The sequence below is a fragment of the Silene latifolia genome, chromosome 1 (assembly GCF_048544455.1).
Source record: "Silene latifolia isolate original U9 population chromosome 1, ASM4854445v1, whole genome shotgun sequence".
In the NCBI taxonomy this organism is placed as follows: domain Eukaryota; kingdom Viridiplantae; phylum Streptophyta; class Magnoliopsida; order Caryophyllales; family Caryophyllaceae; genus Silene; species Silene latifolia.
Genome location: NC_133526.1, coordinates 130,951,295 through 130,977,435, shown reverse-complemented (window position 1 = coordinate 130,977,435; position 26,141 = coordinate 130,951,295). Strand labels below are relative to the sequence as shown.

Here is a 26,141-nt window from a genome sequence, read left to right as displayed (position 1 = left end):
ATATTAAAGTGAATTGATCATATGAGAATTGTGTTGGTTGATATCATTGAAATTGTTGGAGGGGAGAATTATATTGTAAATGTTGGTTGGATTAGTTATGATGGGGTTACTGTTATTGCATCGATTATTTAGTTTAATACTGGCAGACATCCCTTCGTGGTGATGTAGAATATTATTGAGGTTATATTGGCAGACGTCGTGTAAGAGCCTTCGGGTGACGTATTTCAGATTTATTCTGGCAGACGATATTTTATCGTATTTACTCGAGGCGGGCCCCAGATTGGTCTGCAGGCCATCTGGTGGATATTACTCAACTATATGTTGACGCAGACATTACCTTTGGTAATGTAGTTTGTGTTTACTCACCTTCGGGTTGAGGCTGCCCCGGCCAGGGATTGGTGGGATGATTAGTGTAACGAGTAGTAAAAGAAGGAGCACGTTGTCAGGGAGTTGTGCAATGAAAAAGGAAATTGGATTGTTATCGTATGTTTTTGTTGTTAGTATTTATTCCTACTCAACCTCGCGGTTGACTGTGTATTCGTGAACACCTGCGGTGAACCGTTTTATGGGGAGTGATTTGTGATGTACCAAAGATTAGTGACCTGGGAGCATTGGGATGAGAGCCAAACTTGGAACCGTAGATGAAGTCTAGATCACATATATAGTTATATCACTTATTTATTTTCCGCTGCGAGTTGTATTTATTTTTATATTAAGTTTTAGTTGATTAAAATTGTAAAACTTATATAATCACTAAAGTTTCTATTTAAAGTACTTTGGTGAGTTGAACTTTGTTATCTACTACCTCGGGAAACCGAGATGGTAACAGTCCTATTTATTTGGGAATGTCTAGCTAAAGGCTCCCAAATAAATGGGGGTGTTACAGTTACCCAGGGTGAAACTTGAACGAGGTTAGGGAATCGTTTATATGAGACAGTTCTCGGTTTTCATTACTCGACCTTCTTAGGTCGTTTTATTCGGCCTTCCTACGCTTAACCCAACCCGTTCGACCAATCCTCCCGTCTGGACAGTCCAAATTATTATCTGGGCCTAAAGATAGATAGCGATTAACGTCAACCATACCGTTGTACATACTCTTGTTTGTATCAAGGGCTTTCACTACTCGAGGAAATGGACTAGGAACCGACCTTACACTTGTTCGGCACTGACCTCTCCACAGACGAGGGTTTGATTGCTTGGTATGGCAACCCACCTTTTTAAGCCAAAACCCTTTAAATGCACTCAGCATACCGTTATAATGAATGTATGAGTGTTTGTATCATATACGTGATCACCATTTTGTAAACAAAACCATGATGAAATTTTTTTAAAGTAAAATCCTTTCCATAATGTAAATATTTCAAAAGTGGCCTAAAATAGCGCAAATTGAGTCGAAACTCTATCCAAATGTCGAGTCAAACTTCGGGCCTCAAACCCATTTCAAAACCCACTTCACAAGTCGAGTCTTTTTTTTTAGTGAAAAAAAAACAAAATAAAAAAAAAAACGTTTTAAATAAAAATATTTTCAAACGATATAAATGTAAATGTATAAATTCAATTGTGCTAAGTTAGAGTCAAAATTCAAACCGACTATGTCCTAGTCGGAACTCCATCGAGTCATAAACTCGTCTTCCTTTACATTTTGGGTCTTTTCAAATTCAAGTCAAGTCCTAAGGCGTAGCGTCATCATGTTGGGCCTCCTACACCAATTTAGTTAGGATCTAAACATTTCCGACACCTCATGTCACATGTGCCCGAGTCATACACAAAAGACTTAATAGGGCTCACCTTTCAAACCCATTTTCTATCAAAGCCGTGCTTTCAAAATCTTCCTAATGACACGTCCCGGGGCTCAACACACGAGTCTCAATGGGCCTTACATTTGGGTCTAACGTCTTAAAATGCAGTCGTCTTCTTAACACCTATAAGCACACCTCGGGTATCTACACTTATACCCGAGCCTATAATCAACACGTGTCATCAATCCCGTCAATAAGGTCAGCCATATAAGGGTCACTCCGTCAAAGTCAACACTCGAGTCTAACTTAAAGTCAAGCACCGTGATTTCAAACACGAGAAGTCGCTCACGAAATTTCATTAATTCACAAGTCGACGTCTAGATTTTTCATCTTATCCTCGTAGTTACTTGTCCCTTCCTGTGTTCGTTGCTTATCGCCTTAGTATGCGTGATCCCATGTCGAATCGAGTTGTAATGCGCGTCATTTCTGTCGAGTAGGAATCCAGCAAGTTCCGTTAGTCAGCAAAGTCACGAAGCAGCTCAAGCCATAATCACCGTGTCTCTCCAAGACATTTATGCCATGGTCCTACGAATTCAAGCTACAGTGGAAAATTTGAGCATTCGCGTCCTCGCCCTTGAAAATGGAATAGTGGAAAAGAACACGCCACCTAGAGAAACCTCTAGTTTAGGTCGCCCAAAGCTTGCATCTTACAATAATTGTCGCCCTAGAAAGCCGAAAACCGCCGAAAGGAAACCTGGGAGGCATCAAAGGATGCTTTCTGATTTAGGCATGTCTTATGACGATGCTTTGAAGAGACTCTCTGCCCAAGGTAAGCTACATCCAATAGGTCCGACACCGGATCCACCTTTAGAGAAGCGGGTGAACCACTGGAAGGGCAACAAATACTGCCTATATCATCAAGGTAGAGGCCATGATATTGAAGAGTGTTTTCTATTGAAACACACCATCCAAGATATGATCGAAGAGGGCAAGCTTCCAGTGCCACCTTCTGTCGAGAAAGCCAAGAAGATCAACCCTCTTGGGTCTAGCAGCACTAAACATGATGAAGAATCATCCCTATATTGTTCTCACCTCCTCGCTCCTCATGATAACAAAGAAATCAATATCCTCGAAGACGACGATATCCAAAGTGGAATGCTCATGCTTTCCATTCCCTTCAATAATAAATTTTCCAAGTTAGAGGGAGCCATTGATAACCTAAACTCTCGGCTTTCCAACATGGAGAACCAGTTTGCTGAAATGGGTAAGAAGCTTGAGGCCCAACCTCTCAAGATGGAAACTGTCAAGGCAAACCCTCAACCTGATAGTCCTAAAGCAAAAAGTGAGCAATCTATTCCTAGTTCTTCTCATCCAGGAATCAAAATCAACAATGGCAACCTCATGGAGCCTTCGTCAAAGAAACCTAACAACTCTCCCATGTCATTGACAAGTCTAGGTATACCTTATGCCCTAGCCTTAAACAAATTATCCTCTCTAGGTTTTCTTTAACCAATAAGGCCTAGCCAAGACCCAAAAAAAGAAGTCTAATTTTTGGGATGGCAATTCGTATTGTCAATACCATAGAGGTAAGGGACATGATACCGAAGATTGCTATAAACTCAAGCATGTCATACAAGATGGGATTGAGGATGGTAGGATTTCTGTCTCGCTCCTAACTAGTTCGGATACAGAAACTGCAGTGTAATCCATATGGATAGGCAACAATGCACTGGATCTTGCAGGATACTTTTAAAATATCAAAAGACCTTGAAAAATTCTGAAAATTTGTGGTAATTTAATTTGAATAGTAAACTGAGACTGAGCCAAATTTCATGAATTTGTAAGAACTCTAAGAATTTTTTATGCTACCTGAAACAGCCTGAAATCCTGAGATTTGCAGACAGACTGATCAACTGAGAATGTGACTTGTTTGAGTGACTCAAGGATATAGCTAAGACCCTAAACTTCCACAGATAGTTCACAGGAAATTTAAGATTATAACTTAACAAATTTCAGACTCAAATCCACAGATTGACACAGGATTAAAGCTGAACTTTGCTCAACACAATTAAAAGGAACCACAGCTGGACACAAGTTCAATTTAATGATGCCAAACTGACTTTGATCAATTAACCACAGAGTTCACAGGTTAATTATTAGGCCAGGTTTCCAAACTACATTTTAACACAAGTTTGAAAGAAATGAGAGAAGTCTCAAGGCTATTTTCATTCAAAAACAATCTGCCTGAAACAGATGAGACACAGGTCCTTATATAGGCCTTGTCTTTGCATTACAATTCAAAACCCTAGCATCCAATGGTCCAGAATTAATCTTAGATGAATACAAACAACATAAATTATCTTACAAGCTGGTAATTAAAGTGAACAAGTGAAAACAAAAAGCAATTGGGTAAAATAGACTGAATTAAAGCATTGTTGCAGGCTGTCACTATCAGTTGTCCTCTTGTGCACAGTTTGCTGTTTATTTGGTGTTTAGCTGAAGTCAAGGCTTGTTGTTGTTGCCTATGGCAGGCTTTATAAAAAAGTTGCAGCAACTCTTCTAAAAGAGCCTCACAAATGCCTTACCAAATAAGGAAATGTTGCTTTATGCTTTATCTCCAACATGTGATTACCTTGCTTTCATGTTGCGAATTTCTGCTGAATTACATTGCATTTTAGGATGGCTGGTAGGATGCTTAGGGACCTTGCTTGGACTCTCAGTTGAGGCCTGCTCCAGCCGGCCATATAGGCAGCTGATAACTAGACCTGGTGAACCTCTTAACTGGGTGAGTTGGAGGTGGTTCATTGGGTGTTGCTGGAACTTGGACTGTGGCCTGATCAGAATTGGGTACCCCTGATTCAGCTCCTGCTGCACCCTCCCCTTCTTGAAAAGGGCTTGACCTCAAGCCTGGTCCCTCTTCATCTTCAGACTCACCATAGTAAGGACTCAGGTCTCCTATATTGAATGTGCCATGTACCCCATACTCACCAGGAAGGTCTATCTTGTAGGCATTTGGACCAATTTTCTCAATGACCTCAAAAGGACCCTCTTCCCTAGGCATCAGCTTGTTCTTCGTCTTAGCAGGGAACCTCTCCTTCCTTAAGTGGATCCATACAAGATCACCTGGCATGAATTCTTTCTTCTGCTTAGGACTCTTGGCCTGCTTCTTATACCTGTCATTGGCCCTTTCAATTTGTTTCTTGACAGTTTCATGGAGCTTCAGCATCTGTTCCACCCTTTTCTTATCATCATAGTTCATTTCTTCCTTAGGTACACTTGAAAGATCTAAGGGCATCAGAGGATTGATCCCATAAACCACCTCAAATGGACTGTGACCAGTTGCAGATGCAGGAGTCCTGTTGAAAGCAAACTCAGCTTGTGGTAGTTTTAAATCCCAGTCCTTCAAAGACTTGCTAACAATGCATCTTAATATTCTTCCCAAGGTTTTGTTAGTGACCTCAGTCTGGCCATCTGTCTGTGGGTGGTGTGATGTACTGAACAGCAACCTGGTATGGAGTAACTTCCACAAGGTCTTCCAGAAATAACTCATGAACTTGACATCCCTGTCTGAGACTATGGTCTTAGGGACCCCATGTAGCTTGATAATATTAGTGAAATAAAACTCATCAACACTCACAGCATCCTCAGTTTTCTTACAGGCTATGAAATGAACAATTTTGCTGAACATGTCAACTACAACCATCACTAAGTCATTCCCCCTTGAGGTCCTTGGTAAGGCTATGAAAAAATCCATGCTCACATCCTCCCAGGGTTTGTTTGGTACTGGCAATGGGGTGTAAGGGCCTCCTTGGAAGGAGCCCTTAGCCTGCTGGCAGATGGAGCATTTCCTAAGTGTCATCTGGACATCTCCCATCATTCTGGGCCAATAGAACTGCTCCTGTAAGATATCCAGAGTCTTTTGGACCCTAAAATGACCTCCCAAACCACTGGAGTGGACTTCCTTGATCAATAGTTCCCTGTATGAACCCCTTGGAACACATAGCTTGTTCCTATAGAACAGGAATCCCTTCTGTAGCAGGAATTTAGTTCCCTGAACCTTAGTTCCTTCTGTTTGAGCTAACCAATCCTCATAGAAATCAGGGTCATCTTTGTACAGCTCTTTCATGAACTCAAACCCAAGAACTTTCTGTTCCATGACTGTCAACAATGAATATCTCCTAGACAGTGCATCAGCAACAATGTTTTGCTTTCCCTCCTTGTACTTGCTTGAGAATGTGAAGGATTGTAAGAACTTAACCCACTTAGCATGCCTGTGATTCAGCTTGTGTTGGCCATTGATGTATTTCAAAGCTTCATGATCTGAATGCACCACAAAAGGCTTTGGCTTAATATAATGACTCCAATGCATAAGAGCTCTGACAATTGCATAGAACTCCTTGTCATAAGTGGAGTAGCTCAGTTTAGCTCCACCCAGCTTCTCACTAAAGTAAGCCACTGGCTTCCTTTCCTGAATTAGTACAGCTCCTATGCCAACTCCACTGGCATCACATTTTACCTCAAATAAGTAGTTGAAATCAGGTAGCCTGAGAACAGGTGCCTCACACAGCATTCTCTTGATTAGGTTGAATGCTTGTTGAGCATTCTCAGTCCATTTGTACTCTCCTTTCTTCATACACTCTGTGATTGGGGCAGCAACAGCACTGAAGTTCTTAATAAATCTTCTGTAAAAGGAAGCAAGGCCATGGAAGCCCCTTACTTCAGTGATGCTCTTTGGGATTGGCCAAGATTTTATGGCATCAATCTTATCTTGATCCACAGATATTCCCCTCCCAGAGATGATGTACCCTAAGAACTTGATTTCAGAAGCCAAGAAGGTACATTTCTCTAACTTTCCAAACAACTTGCTGCCTCTCAGGATCTGGAACACTTTCTCAAGATGGCTCAAATGTTCTCCTGTGGATTTGCGGTAGATGAGGATATCATCAAAGTATACCACAACAAACCTTCCCAAACAAGGTCTCAACACTTCTGTCATTAATCTCATAAAAGTGTTGGGGGCATTTGATAAACCAAATGGCATAACCAACCACTCATAGAGCCCTTGCTTAGTTTTGAAGGCAGTCTTCCACTCGTCACCTTCTCTGATTCTCACTTGGTGATAACCTTGCCTAAGATCAATTTTAGAAAAGGTTCTGGCACCACTTAACTCATCTAGCATGTCATCCAATCTAGGTGTAGGGAACCTATACTTGACTGTGATGTTATTGATAGCTCTGCTGTCAATACACATCCTCTAAGTGCCATCCTTCTTAGGTACCAATAGTGCTAGGACAGCACAGGGACTCAGGGATTCTCTTACAAACCCCTTGTTCATTAGCTCATCAATCTGCTTATGTAATTCTCTTCTAGCATCAGGATCACACCTGTATGCAGGCCTGTTAGAGAGTACAGATCCTGGCACAAGGTCAATCTGGTGCTCAATGCCTCTTAGTGGGGGCAGTCCACTTGGCAAGTCAGTAGAGAAGACATCCTGGTATTGTTCTAGTAATGATCTAATATCTGCTGGCAGCTTATGCTCCCCATCCTTATGAATCTCCCTGGACAGCAAGAATAGAACAGGCCACTCTTGCTGCATTTCCTTGACCATTTCTGCTTCAGATAGAAACAAGACTCCATTGAGTCCATCAGTCACACTTGGACTCTCATAGTTCTTCTGATTAGGTGGTAGAGGGGTCAATGTGATCTTCTTGCTACCTTGCTTGAAGGAATAGGTATTGCTCCTTCCCTGGTGGATAGAATTCTTATCAAATTCCCATGTTCTACCCAACAGTAGGTGGCAAGCATCCATAGGGACCACATCACACAAGATCTCATCTTTATAAACATTGCCAATTGAAAATGGAACCAGGCATTGTTTATCCACCTTAACTTCTGCTCCCTTGTTTAACCATCTGAGTTTGTAAGGGTTGGGGTGCTCCTGGGTGCTAAGATTAAGTTTATTAACCATGGTGATAGATGCCACATTGGTGCAGCTTCCCCCATCAATGATCAAATTGCATACCCTTCCCTGAATAGTACATCTACTCCTGAAAATGAGCGATCTCTGATCCTCCTCTAATGGTGCTTGTTGAGAGTGCATCACCCTCCATAAAACAAGACTATGGCCTGTATCAGGGTGAGCCAAGACTTGTTCCTGGTTGGGTTCCTCCTCAAGAGTTGTCTCCTCATTCACTGGCTCCTCCTCATACTCAACTGAACCCTCTTTTTCCCACTCTTCTACTTCCATTGTTGTCAATGCTCTCTTGGATGGAATGTCCTTCCTAAAGTGACCATACCCTTGGCATTGAAAGCATTTAATCTTTTCTTTGGTCAGAGGTGGGTTGGACTTAGGGAACATGGGTGCCTTTCCTTTGTCTTCTCCAGTTTGGGATACTAGTTTAGGTGTCTCAGTAATTTTAACACCAGTGTAAGGTCTAAAGACAGGTTTGGGTTTAGGAGTAGTAGGTTTAGATTTCCCCATTTTTTCCACTCTGAGTGCCAAGTTTACAACATCATCATAAGACCAAACCTTAGTAGCAATGTTCTTATCAAGCCCTTCTAAGAACCTAGCAATTCTTTGTTCAGGTTTCTCATTTATCTCACACTGTAAGGTTAGTTGTTCAAATTCTCTTAAATAGGTCTCAAGAGGTCTCTCATCCTGCCTAAGATTAGAAAACTTAATGAACAGATCCTGGGTGTAATCCTTGGTAACAAATTTATCCAGCATTTTCTTTTTAAGCTTAGACCAAGATCTAATGGGTTCTTTCCCTTCCCTTAACCTCTGCTGTTTAAGGTTGTCATACAACAGTGATGCATAACCCTTTAATTTCAACACAGCAACTTTAAAAGCCTTAGAATCATTGTAATTTTTGAATTCAAATATCTTTTCAACATCCCTAATCCATTCTAGTAAGTCATCAGGATTAAGACTACCAGAAAAATCAGGAATTTCTACCTTTAGATGCTTGTCTGCTTGCTCAAAAGCCTCCTCTTGGGTTCTGATGCTTTCCTTAGACTCTGACTCATAACCAGGTGGTGGTTGTCCTCTCCCTGCTCCCATAAAGAAGTTTATGCCTCTGCCTCTTCCTCTTGGAGGTGGTTGCCTCCTGGGATCATGGTTTGGAAACCTTTCCATCACCACATGAACAGCATTGAGTAGTGTGTCTACATTTCCTGCAAGTGTTTATATTCTGGTTTTAATACCAGCAAGTCTCTCTTCACTCATGGTTGTTTTTTGTGTTTTTAATGTAGGTAGGAATAATGATCTCACAGCTTCTCTCAACCCAAGACTAACACAAAGGTGGAATTGTGTTAAACCTGAGCTCTGATTACCAAGATTGCAGTTTAATCCCTATGGATAGGCAACAATGCACTGGATCTTGCAGGATACTTTTAAAATATCAAAAGACCTTGAAAAATTCTGAAAATTTGTGGTAATTTAATTTGAATAGTAAACTGAGACTGAGCCAAATTTCATGAATTTTGAAGAACTCTAAGTATTTTTTATGCTACCTGAAACAGCCTGAAATCCTGAGATTTGCAGACAGACTGATTCAACTGAGAATGTGACTTGTTTGAGTGACTCAAGGATATAGCTAAGACCCTAAACTGCCACAGATAGTTCACAGGAAATTTAAGATTATAACTTAAAAAATTTCAGACTCAAATCCACAGATTGACACAGGATTAAAGCTGAACTTTGCTCAACACAATTAAAAGGACCACAGATGGGCACAAGTTTAATTTAATGATGTCAAACTGACTTTGATCAATTAACCACAGAGTTCATAGGTTAATTATCAGGCCAGGTTTCCAAACTACAGTTTAACACAAGTTTGAAAGAAATGAGAGAAGTCTCAAGGCTATTTTCATTCAAAAACAATCTGCCTAAAACAGATGAGACACGGGTCCTTATATAGGCCTTGTCTTTGCATTACAATTCGAAACCCTAGCATCCAATGGTCCAGAATTAATCTAAGATGAATACAAACAACATAAATTTTCTTACAAGCTGGTAATTAAAGTGAACAAGTGAAAACAAAAAGCAATTGGGTAAAACAGACTGAAATAAAGCATGATTGCAGGCTGTCACTATCAGTTGTCCTCTTGTGCACGGTTTGCTATTTATTTGGTGTCTAGCTGAAGTCAAGGCTTGTTGTTATTGCCTATGGCAGGCTTTATAGAAAAGTTGCAACAACTCTTCTAAAGAAGCCTCACAAATGCCTCACCAAATAAGGAAATGTTGCTTTATGCGTTATCTCCAACATGTGATTGCCTTGCTTTCCTGTTGCGAATTTCTGCTGAATTACATTGCATTTTAGGATGGCTGGTAGGATGCTTAAGGACCTTGCTTGGACTCTCAGTTGAGGCCTGCTCCAGCCGGTCATATAGGCAGCTGATAACTAGACCTGGTGAACCTCTTAACTGGGTGAGTTGGGGGTGGTTCATTGGGTGTTGCTGGAACTTGGACTGTGGCCTGATCAGAATTGGGTACCCCTGATTCAGCTCCTACTGCAGAAACTAAGCGACCTTATAGGGAGTTCAACATCACGGATGATCGAGAAGATGAACGACCCACCAATCATTTGGTGAAAATAAGGAAAACTGATTCACAAATACCCGACCAGTCAAAGGAGGCAACATCGGTTGAGGACGTTATTGACTGTCTTCACCCAGTTTACACCTCTCATTTGAAAGGTGCCATCAAAACCATCGAAAACCTATCAGCAGAGATTGTTCGTATCAATGAAGTCATTCAAGGAGATTCACCGTCAACATATACACCCAACAATAAAACAATCTACATTACCGACGTAAAGGTTATAGAACCTTCACCAGAAAGAGGAACTCAGCATCCAAGGTCATTCTCCAATTTAGGCATGCCTTATACGATCGCCTTTTAAAGACTCTCTGCTAAAGGACTGATCTAACCGATCGGTCCAACCCCAGACCCTAAGTACGAGAGAAGAGGTCGCTTCTGGGACGGTTCTCAATATTGCTTATTCCATAGGGGTAATGGACACGACACTGAAGTATGTTCCAAACTCAAATATACCATCCACTATATGCTCAATCGCGGCAAGATATCGTTATCGACCCTCAGTCCTTTAAGAGAAAAGAATGACCCTCATGGGTGTCTTACTCTTCAAAGACAGGAAGGTCTCCTGGGCCTTTACCCTTCTAGTACCCCCAAACAACGAGGACAGGGTGCTTAAATCGTTCAATGATCAAGATCGGATGTTCAAGCTACCAGATGCTGAAAGAGGATCCCCCGAAGATAACAATGGTGATTAGGAGTCTAGATATGAGATCAAGGTCAAAGTCCAAGTCCGAGTCCGAGTCCGAGTCTTAGGCTTTCTATCCCATAATTGTTCTAGTGTCTTTCTTCGTGTCAATATTTCCATTTCTAGTGACAACCTTGGGGCTGTCCCATGAGTCACATGTCTTCTTGAGTCTATGTTAAATATATTCATTATTCACTTCAATAAAATTACACTTTTCAATCCACGTATTCTATCGTATATCTTCCTTTACCTATTTCCTGTGACAACGAGAATTGATTTGAGACATTTTAAAACAAACGAACAACACATGTCAATCGATGTGAGTGCACTTAAATGATGTTCCATTCCAAGTTGTAGAGGGCCCGAAACTCCATGTTCATTTTCCTTACCTATTCCATGCCTGGTAATAAAAACCTCACTATACCCCAGTTTAGGACGAGCCTATCTCAAGGGATTCTAGGACGAATCCAGACCATCTCCTTTGTTAACGATCCATGACGGAAGGCAAGCTCATTCCCCACAATAAAAAACCTGTTTACTAAAGACCAACCCAATTCACACCAAAGATGCTAGTCTAACCCAAATCCATGGTAGCAAGCAAATCCAAGACGATACGAGCCATGATCTCAAGCAAGTCAAATGTCGATATCCAAAGTCAGAGTTATCTTCAAAAACCTGAATCAAGAATCTGAGCAAAAGCCAAGATATATTCTAGACCAAGAATCTGAGTCTGAATCAAGTACAAGCCTGAAATTAGATACTGGACGGAATATTGCTGAAGTCTATATAGAATGAAGATGGTCAGCTATCACCCTCACTTATCCTTTCACCCATCACACACCCTAAGTCCTTCTCGAGACCGTTACGAGGAGATAGTTAGGAATTTTGAGAATCCTCTCAAACTCGTCAAGTATACCAATCCTTTAGAGCCAAGACATGGAAACTTGATCCCGCATCAATTAACCTACCTTCATGTGCTCAGGCTACATCAAGCCAGGAGACTCCATTTCCAAGCCATATTACAAGCCATAATCCCATCAAGCTGTAGCTCCACAAAATCAAAGCTCCAGAGATTTGTTCACCAAAGCCTCTTATTTCCAACCTCCATATCCCAAATATCCAATCCAGTTTCACCTTGACCCAGACACAGAGTCTTCAAATACTTTGCTACCCGGGACGGGACATACCCAATTCATCCTTAGGGTCCACTTTTAGGTGTGCTCACATGACAAGAAACATTTTACAAAATTAGTTATACCTCTTTGTTCTATGATCAGGGGGAGTTATTGTAACACCCCCACACTCCAAGTGCCTTACCAGGACCACTCAGGTATAAGGATGCCACCATCTCGGTTACCCGAGGCATGATATTCATAAGACAATAACGAAACAACTTTAAAAGTAAATAAGGTTTAAAGTGATTACATAGCAATTCCAAACTGATAAAAAGAAATACAAGATTCTCAGACGGTCTACTGCTAAAACTATCAAAGCTATAAAACATCGTCGACACGGCGGAAGACTTCTAAGCGCCACGTGATGACTCATCCGGCCTATCCCATACGCGTCATATCATACCGCTCAATAATCGCTCACCACCCCGAATGGATCACCACAGTTTTTAAAACATTTAAACGGGTCAGTACTAATCACACAATTCAATACATATATCAACAATAAGATAAACAGACGGCTTAACTGTCACACACACACAACCACACCAATCCCAACAATCTCAATCACCGATCGTCCACCTTTGGACCAGCCCCGCCATGTGGGGGACCGCAGCTGTTCCCACCTAAGCCCCGCTCATCATACCGAGCGATAACCCTGTCCATTAATGTGCACATCCCCTTCCGTGGCGGGTTCCACGAAGGGCGAAACTAGGGCGTGAAGCCACTCCCGCAAGTGACTCCACTCAGCCGAGAACGCATCTCGAGAACCAGAGAACAATCAATCACAATCACAATCACAGCCGTCACAATACAATTACTATATCAAACAATCACTCTCAACACATCAACAATCATCCCATTATGGGACTAATACTGAGTAGGAAATCCTACCTGGAAAGCACAACTATCAGACGGTCTCTACAGCTGTATCCAAAAGCTTCTTCTACAAAACCTCCTCCTATCATACAATATACAAATGCTACCAAATCACAAACTACTCAAAAACCCCCAAATCCCTGGATTAGGGTTTAACCAACTTAAAGGAAAGACAATAAAAAGGGTACATAGATCTTACCCTCGACGCAAGGATCTCAACGGTATAACCAACGATGAAAACCGACCTTCCAAACTCCGGGATTTGCTAACAATGCGATTAAGATGATGAACGTACTTGCTTTCTCTCTTTGACAGTAAATTAGGTTTTGCAAAAGTGTTTAGAATGATGACGGAAAAAGGTTATATATCTTAATCGCATAATTAACAAAACTCGAGAAATAACTCCCCGTAAACCGGCTACTCGATCGAGTAGCTAAGGTACTCGATCGAGTGCCCCCTTACTCGATCGAGTATCCTAGTTACTCGATCGAGTACCCAACAGGTCAGAAACTATTTTAAAACGCAACTCACCCTTACTCGACAGAGTAAGGCCTACTCGATAGAGTACCCAAAGACTCATAAATACGGAGTATTACAGTCTTCCCTCCTTAAAAAGAACTTCGTCCCCGAAGTTCAACCCATAATCAAAAACAAATATACTAACTCGATCAAGACACAACAACGTGACTAAGAACTCAAAACAAAACTCCAACCCAAACATGAACTCGTAACACCAACTCCACTAAATATTCCTACCTCCACAACATGGCTCACGGTATCGTATCGACTCCATTATATCTCTCTCAACACTAACTCCATACACTACCAACTAGCTCCGTAATACATCATCCAGAGCCAAACCAATATCAAAATACCCCTAACATCAAACGGAATGTTACATTCTACCACCCTTAAAAGGAACTTCGTCCTCATAAACATCATCATGCCACTATCAAAACTCTCGAACTCCTAAACCTCACACTACTACAAGCACGACCATGGCCTTTTAACAACATCAACCACAAAACAAATCCCTACTTTACGCTATGCTAACACTCTACTTCCAATTATTTTACAACATGCACAACCATGAAACTCACTTTTATCGCATCCTACTCCTCTTAAGACAAATGTTACGTCCTCGTAACTCACTAATACTAAATCCTTAGTTAAAACATCTCATCATCCTCATCACCACCACATGTCAAAGATAACCGCCTATAACCTCATTTCTATAACTGTTCCTATTTCCAAGGCTTTCTTACTTAAACAGTTCTCATACTTCAATTCACTCTGCACTCCTATCTAACTAATACCGCAAAACCCTTAGCATAACCAATACTCCAACTCTTCCACATTACCGCAACATGACATACCTCTCTATATAGGCTATATAAAACTTCTATCGCCAAACGCATAACTCATGATCCACACGTGTTACGTACACTCACACAAGATCCTCAAGTTCTTTTCTTTCATCACTGCAAAACTCATACATGACTTAACAAGACACTAAATCCAAACACCCTTCCCTCACTGGCCCAACGAAAGATTAAAACCACCTGCAGCTTTCAGATCATTACCACACATGTTCTACGAATCACTTGCCATGACTATGTGCACAGATGTCTCATCTACAACAAGGTCAAATGTTCTGTACAACCTCTTACAACTGTGCCCTATCAACAGAAAATCACTATACCATCACAACAACAAAACATACACAACTTTCTCCCATATCATACTCCACCCTCACACCCAAGCTGAAACTGGTAAGAAACATCAACAAACAAAACAATAGTCTACATGTTCAACCAAAACTCAGAAAGAATAACAGCAAACAAAAAAACAATCTATGTATAACTGGTATGCACTTTCGAAAACTCGTATCATAATCATCCCGCCTACTCCACCACAACCGGTGACGGCATCACAACACCGTCACCAACAACCGCACCGCAGTGCGAAAATACCCGCATCACAACACGAAGTACCGTGCCCGGATGTGGACAAGGCCCTCGGGAACTGCGTCCGCGGGATCCACACTAGGCATAATCGACTCGAGGTTCTTTCGAATCGAATTAAGACAAATTAGAGTCGCCACCAAGTTTTTTGGGAACTTGGAACCGTTCAAGTCAACTTTACACCTTTCATCGAAAAGCATAAAGCCAATCGACTACGAGTGATTAAAGATAAAGACTTGTACCCTATATCACTCGATTTGAATGACACTCGTAATCCAATGGTATTTAGACGGATCCACAAACCATAGATCTTGAGTAAGGGGTGAGGGTACGTGTTAGGAAGCCCATAAGGACACCTAACCCCGCCCGTCGATAACGGCCTCTACTAAGTCAAGTGTCGGATTTCAAACAAGGTCATAGCTACTACAATATATGATATGCAAACATCGTTTTAAAACCCTAACATGTGACAACAATTTCTATGTCATTTTAGATGCAACTAAACTAACTTTGTCAAAGTTGTAATTTAGCATGTGGGTTGATTGATCTAACAACATGTAAAGCAAACAAACAAGGCTTGATGGGAATGGGGGAGCCGTTGGGATCTACCCTATTACAACCCAGGCATTTCATGCCGACACAACAAGAAATTAAAGATACAACTCGATCTAAAATGCAACGCTATACACAAAACCGTACAAGCATCTAACCAAACAAGACTAAGGTTTTTGAAAGAGGTTTTGACTCGATAAGAGAAAACTAACTTGAAAATTACAAACAAACTACCAAACACGACTCGATAAACAAAGTAATTACAAGATACGAAATAACGAGATAAAGATGAGAAAACAACGAGAAAAGGGACTACGAGGACACGGCCAAACACGGCCTACACGATCTAGCATACCCTAATCCTTAGGTTAGATTCATTAGGTTAGATAGATGATTGCGAAACGGGATAGGAAACAAGTTAGAAAACGAGTTAGAAACAACGTTGATCGATTGGAAGGATGTCGCGCAAAGGTGTATTCTACACGGCCTAAGGGGTCAAATTAGGTCAAGTTCGCTAATTAAATTAACTCATCGAGTGTTAATAAGAAGGTGCTAATCACGCACTCTTATACTAGCGAGAAATTATGTGAAAGAGAGAGATGTATTCAATTAAGTTACAGAATTGTTAATTGGTTTTAAAAGCTATGTCGATGTACCCTAAAGTGTCTAATTAGGTTATTAAATTGACCTAATGTCATCTAAACGAGTTATATGTTAACAATCAGAGGTCATACTAACATGTAAATGATCCTAAGGTGGGTCGAATCACACGAAACAAAGGAGGGGTCAAAAGCGAAGAACGAAGTTAGAATTCGTTTTATTAATGCCCTACCTTGAACACGAGGATATGTAAATGAGACGGGGGTGTACGACCGACTGATGTAGCGGTTTCTTTCCCATCTCAAGTCAACACGGGTGTTCATGGTGGTACTTTAACTCATACTCGGACTAAACTAGTTTCATAGTTAATGAGAACAATCGATAAACAAAAAACGATAAACAAACAAAAACGAACTATAAAAAAACAAACATAAAAAAACGAAATAAAAGGGAGAAATAGAAGGATTTGATGCACCCTCAACCTACATGTATCGTTGACACCGTCTTGGGTCGTAATCGATCGTAGATTTTATCTCGAGAGGCCGTCGTCGACGAAGAAACAAAGCAAACAACACGTTTTTTGCAAATCTGGACAGCAACTTTCAAACAGCGATTACTCTTTCGTTTCACGGTGAAAATTCGATTTAAAAGAGGTTTTGAAAACTAGAAAGAGAGGAGAACAGAGATCTTAAAACAATCCCTGCTCGTTTTGAGTTATTGGGCACGAAAAACGAGCACAAACAGAACTGGACAGACAGGAAAAAGCCGCGAAAACAGAGTGTATAACACTCTGTTTTTCGAGGGAATTCGTGTACTCTCAAGGGCAATTTGGCTCGTAAATCTTTGTCTAATGTGTAGTTGGATGTTGTATGGTTAATTTGGAACAAGAAACTCGAATTTTGATGGAGGTTTGAAGGGAGAACGAAGGGTTTCAAAGAAGACACACAAACTGATTCTCAGTTTGTATGTCGGTTTTGTCTAGGGTTTTTGGGAGGCAATTAGGGTTTGTTTCTGGAACTTAAAGCTTGTAAGTGAAGGTAGTATGTATGGAGAACTTAGAGCAATGAATGTATGGTGAAGGGGGGGTATTTATGAGGAGTTAAGGTAGGGTAAAAAGGGGGAGAGGCAGAAGGGCTCATTCACGCATAGCTGCTGTCCAACAGCTTTTGTGAGGGTTTGAGAGGCTTTGTGAGGGGTTTTCTTGGTGGTTAAGGTAAGTTAATATGGGTAGTATATTAGGGTATGGGTTAGGGTTAATGGGCACGGGTTTTGGTGGTGTTTGGAGCGGGTTTTGGGCTCGGGATTTGGCACGCAAAACAGGGGGGCTGCTCGTGTTTTTGTGCGGGCTGTTGGGGGGTGTTTGGGATGGGATTTGGGCCGTGGTTAAGGGGTTCGAACTGGGGTTGGATGGGTAGAGGTCTAGGTTGGTTAGTGTACTCGAGATTCGTGCCAACTCGTAAAGAAAACGGGCTCAAAAACCGAGCTAAAATCGCGCTCCAAAACGCGTGTTCAAAACGAGTTTTTCTCGATTTTTAAATCGATTTTTCAAACCAATTAACACATTAAAATAAATGATTTTTCAAATCAAATATACTCATAAAATGATTTTTCAAATCAAATATTTATTTTATTTTCAATAAAATAAACTTAAGAAAATAAATTCAAAATAAAATAAAATAAATTTAAATCACCTTAAAAAAGACCTTAATTTAAATATCATTTAAATTAAAATACTCCGTCGACAACGCTCATTCTACATCGTAAAACGAACCCAAATAATGACAGTGACAACTAATAAATACATGTGTCCTATCATCATCGGGTGTTTGTCGGGTTCTCTATAAATTCCAATATCGACGGATACGGGTATCTCTGAGCCCCACTTTGACCGAGGCTTGGGCAAGGCGAAAGTCAAAGTATACCCCAGTCCCTTTCGACCGAGGATTCTCGGGTCGTTTATAATCCATTAGACTTGCGTATATAAGCTGCTTGACCATAAGAAGAGATCATACCTGAAACTTCGTTGGGGATTGACTCTTGCTTCTGTTGTGTCAAATTATAATCATTGGTCGTCGACCCATAAATTGCATATATGGTGGGTTGAGCCTTATCCTTAGGCGCCTACGTATCCGTTTCTGACATAATCAAACCCGCGTCGTAGTTCGGCAACTGCTGACACATGCCCAAAGTTTATCATCTGCTGGCATTTGTCCAAAATTCATCATCTGTTGACATTTGCCCAAAATTTATCATCTGCTGGCGCTTGTCCGAATGGGACGGGGCTTTCCAAGGAGGTTGCCGCCGCTTTCATCATTTGCTTTCAGCTACGGAATTCTTCCATTTCATACTCTTGTATTGAATTGAATTCTGAGTGGATGTCATCCTTTTCATCTTGATAATGGTCTCTGAAGCCAACGGCTTCAGAGCCCCCAGTTTGCGATGGCTCTAAAGTCGAAGACTTTAGAGCCCCCAGTTGAAGCATATCCTGCTATATTTGAAACACAAAAACGTACTAGCAATAATCATCACATAAGCACATTTGGATCATCGATATTAAAATTGGATTATTTGAAATACTGGGTCATCGACCCAAAAATTGAATTTGAAAATTTTGAATGATTGGGTCATCGACCCGAAAATTGAATTTGAAAATTTTGAATGATTGGGTCATCGACCCGAAAATTGAATTTGAAAATGTTGAATGATTGGGTCATCGACCCGAATTTCGAATTTGTCATCATTTAGAATATTGGGCCATCGGCCCTTCAAAAATTGAATTTTGAATTTTTGAATTTCGAAGGATTGGATCATCGACCCACAAGGATTCCACTACTTGGATCATCTATCCACAATTCGCAAAAAGTTTTTGGAATTTTGAAATTTTGAAATTTTTTGAAATCGAACCTTGATGGGTGAGCATGAAATACGACTCAGACACTCCGTATGACCCGTAAACAACGTGGGCGTAGCCCGCTACCGTAAAACAAAAAAGGAAAATAAAACCGTAAGTGTGCACGGGTTTTAATTCAAATATTGACTTGCTGGGTATAGACAGGTAAATTGGCCATTCTGGCGCCAAAAGATGGCAAACGGGAATCACAAGGCCATCGGACTTGAGACAGAGATATCGTATGACTTGGGCGTGATCTCAAGGGCACATGGGAATCAAGATCACTTGGCATTGCCAAGGTGGATTAAACTCACGGAGCAACAACGTTAGCTTCGCCTAGACACTAAACACAGACTGACTTTATGAGAACACTTAGACATCACACATCACTCTTGTTGGGAACATTCTATCACTCTTCTCCTTGCCTCCTTTCTTTTCAGCGAGTTTTCATCATTTCTTGCCACCGCCTTCTTTCTTTTCAGCGGGCTTTTACTATTTTTCTTCCACGCCTTCTTTCTTTTCAGCGGGTTTTTCATATTTTCTGTTCCCAACACAAACCCACATCTATGTGACTCAGCATCTTTGCCTAAACCACTAGATAAAGCTCATTCTGAGACTCGATACTATTTATCTGAACCTATATCCTTATCCTAGCCTACATCGAGTGCTAAGACTGACACAAACAAAGGTGGCTTCATTTGGACTTGGTTAAGACCTGTAAGAAACCGACAAGATGACAACTTGGATGATAGGTGGATTGAATCCCTTGTTCTGAAGGACTGCCTACGTATTTGCGTGGAGCGAAATCAAATCCGACGTAGTTCGATCCAGGTGCATAAACATGGCATTTTGATTGTGTGTACACACTCGAAGGTTTCACCTAAGGTATCACGTCGTATCCCATTCTAGCCTGTAAGGTACCGTTAAATCCCGTGTCTGGGGTTAGGTGTAAAAGGCTTGGATCTTTTGGGATGTGGAGCTTGGTAATAACAAGTTGGAATGGTTAACCATCATTCTGAAGGTTTGTTTTGTGGTGCTAAGGCCAAGGGCTATGGCTTCTGATGTGGTTGGAAATGGTGTCTCGGGTTTGATGAAACTCGAGTGCAAATGGGTTGGAAAATGATGTGGGTTCAAATTTCCATGTCTGGACCCTAAAGGTTGGGTGTAACAGCACAAGCGGAATAATTCTCAAAATTCCCGACTATCCCCTTGTAACTGTCTCAGGAAGGACTTAGGGGTAAAGAGGTTACTACTTAAGCTTTTGGGCTTCGCCCATTGAACTTCAACTATGGGTACTTGACTTCACTTCTGGCTTCCGTAACTTCGACATTCAACCAAAAGCATTCTACAATAACTTCAACATCTTTTTTTTCTTTTTTTTTTCTTTTTTTCTTTTTTTCTTTTTCTTTTATCACTTTTCTTTTTTCATTTTTCTTTTCTTTCATCCTTTTTTTTTTCATCTTTTCATCTTTTCATTCTTTTTCATTTTTTTTCTCTCTTTGAAAATGATCTTCTATTCATTCTCTTAGTCATAAATGGATACACGTTGAAAACTGGGCTTCGCCAACTAATTTGGGTAGGAACTAACAATTCCTTGTTAGAACGGGTTGATATCTTCTCTCTTCGAGATGGGATGATTTTGTTGGGAAAAGGCTTGCCTTCCGTCATCGATAGGGGAAACAAGGAGCTAGTTCGGGTTCATCATAGAATCATCTAAAAGCTTGTCAAAAGCACTGGTTTTGATGGAGGTTTTCTACCGCCAGACATGGAATGGGTAAAGGAATCAAACACGGAATCCTAATATACCTTACATTTTGAAACGGGACATATTTCTACCCCAGGGATGCCTTTGAGTGTGTTGTGTGTTTTATCATGTTTCGGAATGATTGAGGATTGGAAACAAGACATATTTGGAAATGAAACTGCAACTTTTTTATTGGAATGAGAAATGCTTAACAGACTCGAAGAAACGACTCCTAGGACAAATCCTAGGTCATCGCGGAACAAACGACTCAAATTCAAAAAAAGAAAGTTCTAGACTCGACTCGACTAAGATAAGAAAACAGATCCCGACTCATAATTTTCAAATCTGGTCTTGAGCTTTCTCTTGTTCAAATTGTCGCCTTAGATGCCCGCTCCGGTCCTTGATCCCTTTGATGGTCTGCCTCCATCCCGAGGTAGTCCTCTGAGGATCTACGCCAGTGATAAAGGTTGGTGAATCGAATTGTCCTTTATTAACTTCGTTAACGAGAGGAGTACATTCTAGAGCAAGACTCCCGACTTGAATTTCATTCTTCGGGTTTGGCAAGAATTCAAAGCAATCCACAAATATTTTCCCGATAAACACCCCTTTCAAGTGACATGGGCGGATAAGATGGGAGTAATCGACATTGTCTTCGACAGAAACAAAGTTAGCGTGATCGGCAAATGGATTGGTGATGTTATTGGGTTTAACAGCTGGGATTGGGAGCGTTCCGTTCTCAATCATGTCTTGAATTTCCTGCTTCAGTCGATAGCACCTTTCAGTTTCATGGCCTTTCCCTTGATGAAAGGCACAGTAGGCATTTGGTTTATACCATTTACCTTGTTGATCAGCGGGAGGGTCCGGAGTTGGACCAATAGGTTTCAGCTTTCCTTGGGCTATGAGCCTTTGGAGAGCGTATGTATAAGTGCATCCGATATCGGTGAATGCCCTCGGAGTTTGGCGCTGCGGTTTCTTCGATTGCTCTTCTAAGAGATTGATGGCTTCATCAATATGGGTCGTTGCTGGGGCCTTGCCCTTAGACGATGAGGCCCCTTGGTACCCTTTCGACTTTTCAGCCTCTGCCCTTATGACATCATCTTCTACCTTTATCCCGATTCTTATCAATTCTTTGAAAGAGCCAAAATTCTGGTATTTCAGAGCATTGCGGTAAATAGGTCGTAGATTATTTACGAACTTTTCTACCATTTCAACTTCGTCAGGCTTCTTGGCTAATTTCACGCTTTCAGCGCGCCATCTTGCAAGGAATTCAGTAAAGCCTTCTTTTTCTTTCTGTGTCATCACCTCCAATGTTCTTATGTTGGTTTGGATCTCAACATTGTCAGCATAGTGCTTACAGAACTCCACCGTAATATCTTCGAAAGTGGGGAAGTTATTAAGGTCAAGATTATAGAACCACGCCTTCGGGTGTTCATCCAGAGATTGGGCAAAAATTTCAGAGAGCATGTCAGCAGGTACTCCCTTCAGTGTTAAGTACCCTTTATAGGCCTTAACATGGTGGACTGGATCTTCGGTGCCCTTGAACTTTGGGATGTCAGTGAGTACCATGTTCGTGGGCAACTTGTCCTGAACCGGGGCATAGGCCCTAGCATTTTCATAGTGGATGTTCTTCCCCTGGGAGAGCTTCAAACGGTCTTCGATGAACTTGAACCGTTTCTCCAGATCAGTCAGAGGTGGGGTAGATAGAGGGGAATCTTCACCCAACTTAGATTCGATTGCATCCATTCGGGTCATCATGAGGTTCACGGCCTCGGTGAGCTTGTTGACAACATCTTCCATTGCTTGACGTCGGGTTTTGGGCGGCCTTTCTACAAGAAAACCCCGAACCGAGTCAATATTTAAAGTAAGAGCCCCTGCACACTTAAGGACACGACACCAACTTGACTCAAGCAAAGACTCGACTTGAGACGGATTAACCGAAGGTTCGACTCACGGTTGGACATAGACCTTGATTCATTTTAGACTCGACAAGACGACATGACTCCAGCTGTCATAGCTCGATTCTAAACTGGACTCGGTGTGACTAAACCCGTGATTGGACCAACATAGTCCTTAGGTTCGAGTGAAACGTCCTAAAGGGCCTAGCTTGGACGTTTCTGTGGACTATCCTAGACCAAATGGTCGACCAACATGACTCAAAGCCCAAGAGGTGAGCTTGGGTGACCCAACAGGGTCGTGTTCTAGACTCTTGGAACCAAAGCCCAAGAGGTGAGCTTGGGTGACCCAACAGGGTCATGTTCTAGACTCTTGGAACGAAAAAACGCCTGACCTAACACGGCCATGACCCGGACACGACTCGACGCATTTCATGCTTGGTTAAGGTTCGAGAAATATTTTGGATTGAATTTGAAAAAAACGAAGGATCGATTTGAAAATGAGATTTGAAATGGGCAGCATGCCGGCTATAAAAGCTTATTTTGGCCGAAAATTCTAGTCCTATTTGGGCAGCATTCCGCGTTTTGAAAATCACGCTATTTGAAAGTAAGTTGTTCAAAAGTTCGGTTTTGAAATTGACATGGAAAATTTTGAAAAGACTCGGGAAAACACCTTGCACATTGTCATTCTCATGTTCTAAGGATGTATGCTCCTAGACATCTCTAAGTCTCGGCAAGTCTTCTACAAGAAGGTCTATGCCCTCCATCCTTTTGCGGTCTTATAGAGCAAGGGCCTTTAGGTAGAGTACCTAGAAGAGCATACCCACCATCAAGAACCACGCGAGGCGGAGCGGAAGCAAGCAATGTGTGAGTTCCTGGCATAGTGGGACGTCGCCCTCCACGCATCACAAAGAAACGCTGGGACGGCCCGGGAAAATCCTTAAGGGTTTATGCATGAATCGTAGCACTATGAGTAATGTTTTTACTTTCCAATAATTTCTTTTCAAGTTTCACCTCGGAGGAAAAGACCCTAGAAACAAAGTGTAACTAGTCCTCTTTTCCCCAGCGGAGTCGCCAAACTGTGGACAAGGCCCTCGAAAACTGCGTCCGCGGGATCCACACTAGGCATAATCGACTCGAGGTTCTTTCGAATCGAATTAAGACAAATTAGAGTCGCCACCAAGTTTTTTGGGAACTTGGAACCGTTCAAGTCAACTTTACACCTTTCATCGAAAAGCATAAAGCCAATCGACTACGAGTGATTAAAGATAAAGACTTGTACCCTATATCACTCGATTTGAATGACTCTCGTAATCCAATGGTATTTAGACGGATCCACAAACCATAGATCTTGAGTAAGGGGTGAGGGTACGTGTTAGGAAGCCCATAAGGACACCTAACCCCGCCCGTCGACAACGGCCTCTACTAAGTCAAGTGTCGGATTTCAAACAAGGTCATAGCTACTACGATATATGATATGCAAACATCGTTTTAAAACCCTAACATGTGACAACAATTTCTATGTCGTTTTAGATGCAACTAAACTAACTTTGTCAAAATTGTAATTTAGCATGTGGGTTGATTGATCTAACAACATGTAAAGCAAACAAACAAGGCTTGATGGGAATGGGGGAGCCGTTGGGATCTACCCTATTACAACCCAGGCATTTCATGCCGACACAACAAGAAATTAAAGATACAACTCGATCTAAAATACAACGCTATACACAAAACCGTACAAGCATCTAACCAAACAAGACTAAGGTTTTTGAAAGAGGTTTTGACTCGATAAGAGAAAACTAACTTGAAAATTACAAACAAACTACCAAACACGACTCGATAAACAAAGTAATTACAAGATACGAAATAACGAGATAAAGATGAGAAAACAACGAGAAAAGGGACTACGAGGACACGGCCAAACACGGCCTACACGATCTAGCATACCCTAATCCTTAGGTTAGATTCATTAGGTTAGATAGATGATTGCGAAACGGGATAGGAAACAAGTTAGAAAACGAGTTAGAAACAACGTTGATCGATTGGAAGGATGTCGCGCAAAGGTGTATTCTACACGGCCTAAGGGGTCAAATTAGGTCAAGTTTGCTAATTAAATTAACTCATCGAGTGGTAATAAGAAGGTGCTAATCACGCACTCTTATACTAGCGAGAAATTATGTGAAAGAGAGAGATGTATTCAATTAAGTTACAGAATTGTTAATTGGTTTTAAAAGCTATGTCGATGTACCCTAAAGTGTCTAATTAGGTTATTAAATTGACCTAATGTCATCTAAACGAGTTATATGTTAACAATCAGAGGTCATACTAACATGTAAATGATCCTAAGGTGGGTCGAATCACACGAAACAAAGGAGGGGTCAAAAGCGAAGAACGAAGTTAGAATTCGTTTTATTAATGCCCTACCTTGAACACGAGGATATGTAAATGAGACGGGGGTGTACGACCGACTGATGTAGCGGTTTCTTTCCCATCTCATGTCAACGCGGGTGTTCATGGTGGTACTTTAACTCATACTCGGACTAAACTAGTTTCATAGTTAATGAGAACAATCGATAAACAAAAAACGATAAACAAACAAAAACGAACTATAAAAAAACAAACATAAAAAAAAACGAAATAAAAGGGAGAAAGAGGAGGATTTGATGCACCCTCAACCTACATGTATCGTTGACACCGTCTTGGGTCGTAATCGATCGTAGATTTTATCTCGAGAGGCCGTCGTCGACGAAGAAACAAAGCAAACAACATGTTTTTTGCAAATCTGGACAGCAACTTTCAAACAGCGATTTCTCTTTCGTTTCACGGTGAAAATTCGATTTAAAAGATGTTTTGAAAACTAGAAAGAGAGGAGAACAGAGATCTTAAAACAATCCCTGCTCGTTTTGAGTTATTGGGCACGAAAAACGAGCACAAACAGAACTGGACAGACAGGAAAAAGCCGCGAAAACAGAGTGTATAACACTCTGTTTTTCGAGGGAATTCGTGTACTCTCAAGGGCAATTTGGCTCGTAAATCTTTGTCTAATGTGTAGATGGATGTTGTATGGTTAATTTGGAACAAGAAACTCGAATTTTGATGGAGGTTTGAAGGGAGAACGAAAGGTTTCAAAGAAGACACACAAACTGATTCTCAGTTTGTATGTCGGTTTTGTCTAGGGTTTTTGGGAGGCAATTAGGGTTTGTTTCTGGAACTTAAAGCTTTTAAGTGAAGGTAGTATGTATGGAGAACTTAGAGCAATGAATGTATGGTGAAGGGGGGGTATTTATAAGGAGTTAAGGTAGGGTAAAAAGGGGGAGAGGCAGACGGGCTCATTCAAGCATAGCTGCTGTCCAGCAGCTTTTGTGAGGGTTTGAGAGGCTTTGTGAGGGGTTTTCTTAGTGGTTAAGGTAAGGTAATATGGGTAG

At 41.2% G+C, this 26,141-nt stretch overlaps 1 protein-coding gene across 1 annotated transcript; it reads right to left on the bottom strand.

The window, feature by feature from the left end:
* Positions 1–6,993: 6,993 nt before the first annotated feature.
* Positions 6,994–8,874, bottom strand: LOC141656020 (uncharacterized). Its single transcript, XM_074462986.1, has one exon. The coding sequence runs from the start codon at positions 8,872–8,874 to the stop codon at positions 6,994–6,996; it is 1,881 nt and encodes a 626-aa protein (XP_074319087.1).
* Positions 8,875–26,141: the final 17,267 nt, after the last annotated feature.